The 10,187-nt window shown below is 40.5% G+C and overlaps 1 protein-coding gene across 1 annotated transcript in view; it reads left to right on the forward strand.

Moving 5' to 3' along the window:
- Window positions 1-10,187, forward strand: part of LOC111862299 (beclin 1-associated autophagy-related key regulator) — a 34,428-nt gene that overhangs the window by 10,527 nt on the left and 13,714 nt on the right. The window contains exons 3-4 of the mRNA XM_023847572.2: window positions 2,102-2,183; window positions 7,759-7,996. Of these exons, the coding sequence (XP_023703340.1) occupies window positions 2,102-2,183; window positions 7,759-7,996 (320 nt within the window). The remainder of the gene's footprint in view (window positions 1-2,101; window positions 2,184-7,758; window positions 7,997-10,187) is intronic.

Genomic DNA, 10,187 nt, shown 5'->3' on the forward strand with positions numbered 1-10,187 from the left:
ACACTTGGATTCCAGCTCCTATCTAACAAATTATTGTCAATTTGAATGTTAGTATTTCCATAAGGAGACGTTGAAGTAAATTTATGGATGTTACGATGTGGGAACATTGTAGTTTTGACAGTAAGATTTTTGGATGTGGCAAAGTTTACTACTCTAACTCCATTATCATTACTAATTTCAAGCAAACTCTCATTCCAAATCGTTGGTTTGAAAATGTCTTCCCTGCCTACTTTGACATTGAAATCTAACAAAATTTTCATATGGTACTTCAGGAATTTATAAAATACATGTTCTAGTTCTTCATAGAACCTGTCCTTTATATCATCAGTTTTATTTTCCATTGGGGCATTAATAATCAGATCAATCATACACACCAGTGACCTCTTAGTATTATGTATGACAGCCTATCACTAACAAATTGTACCCTCTTTAACTGCTGATATGATACTCCTATGTATGATAAAAAAATAAAACATGTACCTAACTCATGATTGTCATTCCCCCTTTCCATAGAAGAATGTATGTTCGCCTGCTTGTTTGGTGCCACCTCCATCCCATCTGATCTCCTGTACTCCCACTAAGTCTAACTTATATTTTGAGATTTCTTCTGCCACTGCCTTGAGTGAACCTGCCCTATGCATACTTCTAACCTTCCAATTACCAAATCTCATATCCATATGCTTTCATTTAGGTCATTTATCCACAGAATCTGTCCAGGTTCGAGGCGTCTTCAATGTTTTCATATCAAGCTTATTTTTTACGGCGAGGAGTTGTTAACTCCACGCCCAAACCCCAAACTGGAGGACCACCCCTTGTCGGCTGTCTGTGACTGCGTATTCAATATATTCGCAGCCTTCCTCTATACTTGGAGGTCGTATCCTCCAACCACAACCCGAGGACGCGCTGTGCCATGGTGACAAGGGACTATCTAATATAGGCATGAGTCACTGACCACTGACCACTGACCACTGAGCAAAAATACTGTAACTGTCAGCTGAATCTGTGTATCCAAAAAATGTAGGCAAATCACAGTGTTAGTGGATGTAATGCTCATCCAAGTACAGCTGCTCACACTTGAGCAGTGCTGGAGCATTTCAACTGGGAGTTATTTGACCACCCTCCTGACAGCCCCGATCTTACTACAAGTGACTGCCACTTGTTTACCTACCTGAAGAACGTGTTGGGATCACAGCGCTTCAGCAGTAATGAAGAATTGATGGAATGTGTCAAAATATGGCTGAGTTCACTGGCAGCAGACTTATCTGATACAGGCATACAAAAACTTATTCCATGATAAAAGTGCCTCAATTCCAGTGGTGACTGTGTTGATAAGTAGCATAAGTATGTACGTATTTTTTGCACATAATATTTTTTTTTCTGATTACTCGTTTTGTGAATAGCTCACCAGAGGTTACTTTCCGAATAGCTCTCATATATCTTGCTCAGTCAGTGTAATACTCCTTCCTTATTAGCCTGTTGAACCAGTGATAAGGGTTAGCTCTTTGTGATGGACCCGACAGAGTAGGTGTCACTTATCCCATCACCTGAGAACAGAAACGTCTGTTTCCTGAAACTTATTCTAAAGAATACCAGATGTTGGAAAACGTCCAAAAACCCAGTGATCCTGAACATATTTTAGGTGCACCGTATGGCTAATTCAGCAATTCTCATTTTTAAAATTTGATTACAAATTAGCATTTGTGTTTCCTCTTCCCACTTATAATTTATACTTCCCGATACCATTCCTACTTTAATATCCCTCCTACTCTGTGAAATTTGACAGAAGAATTTGTGCACACATACAGCATTTTAATTAAGTGAGTGCACAGTTTCTCTTGTTGAAAAGACACATATAGTTAGCTTTAACTATCCAGAATTGCAGGGAAGGTTCCTTTCATTGATCTTGTTGAACACCAAATAAATTAAGACCAAAATACCTGAACGAGGCAGCTCATCTGTAGCATGGAAAGTAACATGTGTCTAGTCATATGTAACTAACAGCAAATGGTTCCCCATTATGTGGTGATTTTATTGTTGAAGTTTAATTGTCTAAAAACGTCTTCATTAAAATAATTCCTAATTTTGATCAATAAACTTTCAGCGGACAGAAATTGATGCTTGTCATGAACGAATAGCACTGCTACGAATACTGATACAAGAAAAGAGGAAAAGTCTTGAAGAAGGTAAGGTCTAAATGAAAACAGTGTTTTTTCTATTTCTTGAAATTTCCGTAGAATCTGGGAAGTTGTAGCTTTGTAGTAATATTTTTTTTTATATCCTTGGTATGTTTAATGATGCTTAGTTGCTAAGTTTATGCAGGGTGATGCAAAATAAAATAAACATTTTTGGGCACTAATAGTACAATACTTAATTTCATAGTGATGGCCCATATACTGACAGGTAGCTAATCTAACTATTTTTTTTATTCTAATACCTGCCGCAAACATGATTGTGTTCCTACCCTTTAAAGGTGCACATGTGAAAGCAGCCATATGCAAGAGACATCATTCTGCATCTTTCAGTTTGCAAAGCCAAATTCTATTACAAATGTGCATTGGGAGTTTCCTAACATTGCTGGAAGGATTCACCACGGTTAAAGTATGTGAAGTCGACATACCGATGCAGCCACAAGTTGAGTTTACCTCAGACTGCAGTCTGGCACGTGCTTATGAAAGCTGATAGGCTGCAGTGGACGGAGGATTTAAAGCCGATTGGCAGGTGCAAACTGTATGATTTCTGCTATGAAGTTCAATGAGTTTGAAGAGGATGACATGGCAGTGTGATTTGTTTTCCATGACAAAGCTAATTTCCATCTAGTGGCAAAATGAACCACCAAACATTTGTATCCTATGCTCAGAAAATCTCCAGCATGTATAAACAGAAATCTGCAAAAGTCTGATGCCATTTTACAGGAAAAGGTATACAGACCATTCTCTTCATCGAGGACACAATTACATTATATTGACATTCTGATTAACTGCCTTATGCCACTGCTTCATGAAAGTAATGCTGCTTTTGTGTCCATCAAGATGGATGGAGCTCCTCCCCACTTTTGTTTCAAAGTGGAATGATATCTGAGCAGCATACATCTGCAAAAATAAATGGGATGTGAAATGAAAGAAGATAAATCTGGCGTTTCTAGCCCACAGGGTCACTGTCCGACATCATGCAACTTCTTTTTTTGAGGTTAGGTGAAGGATGCTGTGTTTGTACCACCATTGCCTCCACACATTTCAGATCTGAAACATAGGATTTCCGAAGCAGTGGCATCGGTTACCAGACAACAGTCTGGGAAAATCTGAGTGTCAGATCAGCATCTGCCGTATGACTTATGGGGCTCGTGTTGAGTGTCCATAAAGTTTCAAAGAAGCTTGGACAGATTCTGTATCAATCTGTGTGTGTTACAAAGAAACGTTATACAAATAGTTTAACTCATGGCACGCAAGTTGATAACACTGGAATTTGCTTACAGTACGAACATCTGGTGGGGACTCGGGAAAGCACAGTGACAACGTGCCCTTGCACACTAGTCGTTTATTTATTGTACTGGGAGTAAGGTTAGCGCTACGTGTGGTTGTCCAGCATCCATAATGGAGGCAGGTAAAGAAGAACAGTGAAGTGTAGTGCACTTTTTGACTGCTGAAGGAGTAGGAGGATGAGAAATTCATCGTCGCATGTCTGTTGTTTACGGTGAACACAGCATGTCACGTTCGCATGTGCTGGCGTGGCATAAGAGATTCCGAGAGGGACGTGTGTCACTGAAAGATGATGTTCGCCCAGGACAGGCTCATTGTGTCATCACTCCTGATGTTATTGCTGTGTTGGATGGTCATATCCAGGCAAACCATCAGATCACTGTGGAAGAAATTAGTCTTTTGATGGGAATAAGTCACGGTTCCGTACACGCCATTGTGACAAAACACCTGCTGTACCACAAAATCTGCGCGCAGTTGGTTCCACATCAACTCACAAAGGAACAGAAGACTCAGAGAATGGCTGCATCTCTGGGTCACTTGCAACAATACCATGAGGAAGAGTATGCTTTTCTGTCCCTTATTGCCGCTGGGGATGAAACTTGGTGCCACCATTTTGAACCCGAGAGCAAATGGCAGAGCCAACAGTGGTAACATGTGAATTCTTCCCCACCGAAGAAATCCAAAGCCGTATACACACACACGTTCTGGTAAGATGATGATGTTCTTCTTCGACTGCAAGGGCCCTCTGCTTGTCAGATTTATCGATCATGGGGCCACAATCAGTGCACAGCACTATGAAGACACTTTGCAGAAATATGGATGTGCCATAAAGTCAAAACGCCCTGGAATGTTATCAAACAGCATTATCCTTCATGATAATATGCGCCCCCACACTGCCAACTCTGTGAGGAATACACTACAGAGATTTGGTTGGGAAGTGCTTCAACATCCCCCCTACAGCCCAGATCTCTCCCCATATGATTTTTACATTTTTGGAGACATGAAGAGAGACATTCGTGGACATCAGTTTGCATTGGACAAAGACGTGTGTGTCTGGGTAAAGATGTTCCGTGGACAGCCCACAAGCTTTTTCAAGGATGGGATTGACCACCTTTTCTCCCAGTGGGATAAATGTATTAACATTTTTGGAGATTACTTTTGGGGTAAGAAATGTTCTTTAATATGTTTTGGCTTCTGACCCATTTTTATTTGACTGCCCCTCATACATACTGTACGCTACGTTTCCACATAGTTTCACCATTGTTGAGGCACTTGTAGTAGGGCACCAGTTTTTGTATCCCTGCATTGTACAATCATGCTGCCTGTGATGCAAACCACATGTTAAGAGCTTCTTTGACCTTGTTGTGGAACTGCCAGCCACCAAGGAAAGTTTTCAGATCCAGAAACATGTGAAAATCACTTGGCACTAAGTTTGGGCTGTAGGGGGGATGATTGAATTGTTCCCAACCAAATGTCATGATGGGATCTTGCGTTGCAGCAGCAGTGTGTGGATGAGCATTGTCATGAAGCATCACAACACCCCGACTAAGTATGCCACATAGTCACTGGCTTCCCACCGTGGCAGCCTGGGTTTGATCCCAGGTCTGGTCAAGCGGGATTTATGGTGGACAAAGTGGCGCTGGGGTGGGTTTTCTCTGAATACTTTGGTTTCTCCTGCCAATCCTCATTCCACCAAATTCCTCATCATCATAATCAATCGGGGCAGGCTACGATAGGCCAATCAATGGCCACCATGCCGAATGAACCCAGTAGGACTCCACCCCCCATTAAGCGAATTTAAAAAAAAGTATGCCACATTTCTTGTTCTTGATCGCATGATGCAGTTTCTTAAATGTGTTGCAGTAGATACCTGCGTTGATTGTTGAGCCTTGAGACGAGAATTCCACAAGCAGAACTCTTTTTCTGCCCCAAAACACTGTGCACATGATCTTGCGAGTTGAAATGGTCTGTTTGAATTTTTTCTTTATTAGCGATGATGTGTGCCTCCATTCCATGGACTGCTGCTTTGATTCAGTGGCTACATGTGACACCCATGTCTTGTCCCCTGTGACTGTGCTGCTCAAGAAGTCATTGCCTTTCTCAATGTATTATATCAAAAAGGGTCAATGCACTAGCTTTCATTTTGTGTTCATCCATAAGCCACTTTCTTGTTTTTTGCATTCAAGAAACGGTTTACAGATCGCATTTCACATGTGGCAGGCTTCTTGATTTCTTGAACATTGTAAACACACAGGACGATGCATAAACGCAGTTTGATTGTTTGCAAATGACATCCATGCCTTCCAAAAGGACCAACAAACTCTGCACGCATGTGCACCATAGTGACTGCAGTGCTGCAACGGCAATATTTGCAAATGGATCTTATTTTGTGGATATGCCTCGTACAGATAGCTATAATACTGTCAGTACTCTAAAGACCTTGCAAATCGCCCTTACATACACTAAGTCTTCTTAGTTTGTTCTGTTTTCATCAATTGTTCCTTTGGAGCAGTTTCTAACAATGGGTAATCCTCTGTTTCTGTGCTCATGGTCAACCTCTAACTCTAGCTGCTGACTCCTGACTGACTGCTAATCAGTGACCACCAACCCATGGTGGGCCCTTGTTATATAGCCTCGGCACAGCATAGAAAACACCCCTTCCTTTGGTTCTTCTGTTGTTGCATGCATGCAATGGGAAGTCATGATGTTTTAATTATCAACACGAGAAAATCGTAATTTCAAAATATCGTTCTATGTAGTAGATAGCCCATTTCCTGAGCTTGGCCAGCAGTCAAATTTTCCTGTGCCAAGTGGACAGAGGGAGCCACCAGAAGGGGCAGAAGCAAAATGGCGATGTCGGTTGAGAAAGTGGAGGCTCACGCTGTGATATGGTTCCTGCATTTGCAAGGGAAGTCTGCCGGGAAGATCCACGACCAGATGACCGTTGTGTATCAGGAAGTTGCACCATCATATGACAATGGTCAAGTGGAAGAGGCGCTTTCATTGTGGACAGGCAAACCTCGAAGATGAACCCCGAAGTGTAAGACCATCTCTCACTGAGGAACCGGGAGTTGTGGCACAGGTGGAAGGTTTGATCCTATCCGATAGGATTGAAGCTATTGGTCATAAGGTCCGCATTAGCCATGGGTCGGTTTTCAGCATCATCCATGATGAGTTACACATGACAAAGGTCGTTGCGCGTTGGGTGCTATGATTGTTGACACCAGTTCAAAAACAGCAGTGGCTGGATGTTGTAAAGAAACTTTTGCAGTTGTGTCAAGATGAAAATGTGGAATTTTTTGACCACCTGATCATGATGGATGAAAATAACAATGTGTTTTTAAATGTTAAATTTTAGACTCGGTTCAGTGTGGCAGCAACGTAAGAGTATACACCTGATGATGGCCATTAGAGGTCGAAACATGTGTAGAAGAGATCAAAGACATATAATATATATTGTTTGCACTTGGGACGGAGTTTGTATCATTTATCATGATGGATGAATGTTAGGTATATCAGTATCATGAGAGAAGCACATTGTGTTTATCAAGAACAGTTCCCTGGCTGCAGGATGCCAGCAAGATATATGTCAGATGTCATTACCAACATCCATAATGCTCATGTGTGGTCAGATGAAGTCCCCCATGTCCTTATGTTTACTTCTTTCCCCATCCTCTTTCAAAATCTGTAGATTAGCACTCTTGTGTATGTAGCAAAGAATACAACACTTAAATCATGTTTCTGCTGCACACTGACAGCACTGTTTGCTGCATGGTGCTGACTGGTGCAGCAACAGCAGGATGGAAGGTATGTGAATGCATATCCCTTTGCAGTCTGCTGTCAAGCTGCCACCAATTCTGGTAGAACTGCATTCTGCGCAGTGCTTAGTTCCTGCCCTGTACACTATGCTGTCTTACAGCAGAGGATAGCGTGACTGTGCTAGAGACAGAAATGTTATCCACACTATGAACACTGAGTATTCTGTGATACATGTGATGTAAATGTCTATCATTGGCTTGCTGTTCTGTGTACAGAAATGTTACCCCCACTAAGAATATTGATTCCTTTGTACTACTTGTGATGTAAGCATCTGTCATATCGAAGTGTGTTGTATGGTTTGTAATGTTAAGGTGGCCATCACTTTTGGATAATAAATTTGAAGGGTAAAGAAATCTTGTCTTAGATAAATATGACATAAGAAATATGTCTTCTATGGTACTAGAACACACAGTATTGCATTAGCAGTAGAAGAGTTAAATACATTGGATGTTAATTGTTTTAGATAAACCAAAAATTGCAAATATGGTTAAACAAAGCCAGGAGCGAATGGCAAGACTTCCACTATGTGAAGCACATGTGACTAAAATGGAACGACGTACAAATCAGATGGGAATGAATGCAACAGAACATGCTCTCACCCTGCAGAAAGAGCAGCAACAACTAAAGGACATGGTCCGAGCCAGTATACAGCAACTTGTCCAGTACATCTTCCCCATCATACCAGTGCAGCCAGTACCCAGGTTAGAACATACAGGTGTATAATTTACTTGTCGTCATACCAGTGTAACTTGTTCCCAGGTTAGAACACATATTTAGTGTACTTCCTCATCATGCTTATGTATACATAAGAAAAAAAAAGTAAAGCTGTCCCTGTAACAGGCCATGAAGGTCCATAGGGTTGTGAGACATTGAGGGTCCCAAATTATCTAGACAGTCAGCTCAAAGATGGCGGTAAGGTTGTCAGCCTTATGGGCCGGATGCGCTTTACTCCCCAGGAAAATTATTTAATTAATTGCTGGTACTCATTTCTGTTAGAGGCTGAGTAAACCCCAGGTCCATAGTGCAGCTGGAAGGATTAGGCCAATTGAAAAAAATCCATTGACCTCATTGGGATTTGAACCTGCGACCTTCCAGCTTGTAGCATAGCCCCTCAACCAACTACGCTACTGCGTGCCCCCCGCTCATGTATACATACCATGTATAATTTACTTCCCCTAATATCAGTGCAGGCAATACCCAGGTTAGAATATACATATGCATAATTTACCTCTAATACCAGTGCAGCTTGTTCCCTGGGTTAGAGCACATGTCTAATGTACTTCCTCATTGCAATTGATGCTTGGTTTAGAACATACATATGTGTAATTCCCATTATACCAATGCAGCCATAACCCCAGTTAAAATGTATGGTATGTATCATATATCATGTCATGTGTATGCAATCAGTGCTTATATCTAATAATAATTTTCTCTGTGTAAAATTACTCTTGTTGACCTCGTTCGAGGTGGAAGCTCTCAAATCTGAGTCATACTTCAGATCAGATCCTTCATATAGTGTCATGTGGTATGCTTTGCAGTACCTGTGTCATGTTATTATATGCCTGTCAGCACGACAGATAGATAGAGTTACTGCATGTTTCAGCACATTTACACTAAATACATGGCAGAATAATTATTAATAAAAATCAGACTGAACATTGTCCTGGACAGCAGACTCTACTTTCTGGAAACAGTGTTGTGGTGACAGGGATATAATAAATGTTGCCTGTAGTGGTTTACACAAGAGGATACAACAAAATATGATAGGATGTTGTCATCATACATAGAGGGATGAGCACAACTGTGTGTTCTAGTAAATAAAATCATTTGAAACTGTATTCTGAATGGCTCTTGGCAGAGGAACATGTTCTGACATCAACCAGGAAAATAAACCTCAGTGTTAAACTGTTGTGCCATTGGATCAATCTGCAAGTGATGTGGAAAGGATGTAGAAAGTCGTGTATATATGATGCCACAGATGGGAGGGGGAATGTGTGAAGAAGCCCATAATGTTGGCAGCAAACAGAAGAGTGTGAGCAGTGAATGTGAAATAGAAGATGGGAATTTTGAGGACATCTAAGCTGAGACAAGTGATAGGAATGGTAAAGAGAGAAACTAGTGACATAAAGAACGAAACTGACTTCACAAATGGCATATATAACATATTTCCTGATATTTATTTTCTTTCACACATATGTAGTAATAGTATGAAATTAATGTATAAAATAACCTTTTTTTCTGTTCATGTTTTTTAGCCTTATATTAAGAATTGACATCCTCACAGTAACACACTGAAAAGAGACTGGTATTATGAAGTATTACAGTGCATTGGTCTGCTAGAGAAAATTCCCTTTCTCGTCTCCAGTCTCAAAATTCATATCTTGAACTGAAAAAGTCTTTGATACCTACTCCAATTAATGATTTTGGAAATTTAATTCCCTTTCTCATCGTCATTCTCAAAGTATCAAATGGTTTCACAGTCTCACGTGTAGCACGTCTTTCTATAAAACTTACTGAAAGTTATTCACTTTAAATGTTTTGCATGTCATCTAGATTTTAACTCATTAAAAGTTATTCACCACATGTTTAGACCTATAAGGTCATCATCAGCTGTTTTAAATTATAAATTATAAATGAGGAAACTGCTTTACTTCTGTATCATGGTTTTTGGTCATTACTATATGGTCCCTTCTGTGCTCATATATATATACACAGTAAAACTTGGTTATAGCAACATCGGTTTCTGTGACACCTTGTCTATTGCGTCAAATATTCAATGGTACGAACTAATTCCTCATAAAGCAACTGTTTTTATACCTTGCTTAGTACGACATGCACAAATGCATCAACCTCGTATGTAACGTCATTTTCATTCCTGAATTTCTCTGATAT

This window comes from Cryptotermes secundus, unplaced genomic scaffold, assembly GCF_002891405.2.
Source record: "Cryptotermes secundus unplaced genomic scaffold, Csec_1.0 scaffold559, whole genome shotgun sequence".
In the NCBI taxonomy this organism is placed as follows: Eukaryota; Metazoa; Arthropoda; class Insecta; order Blattodea; family Kalotermitidae; genus Cryptotermes; species Cryptotermes secundus.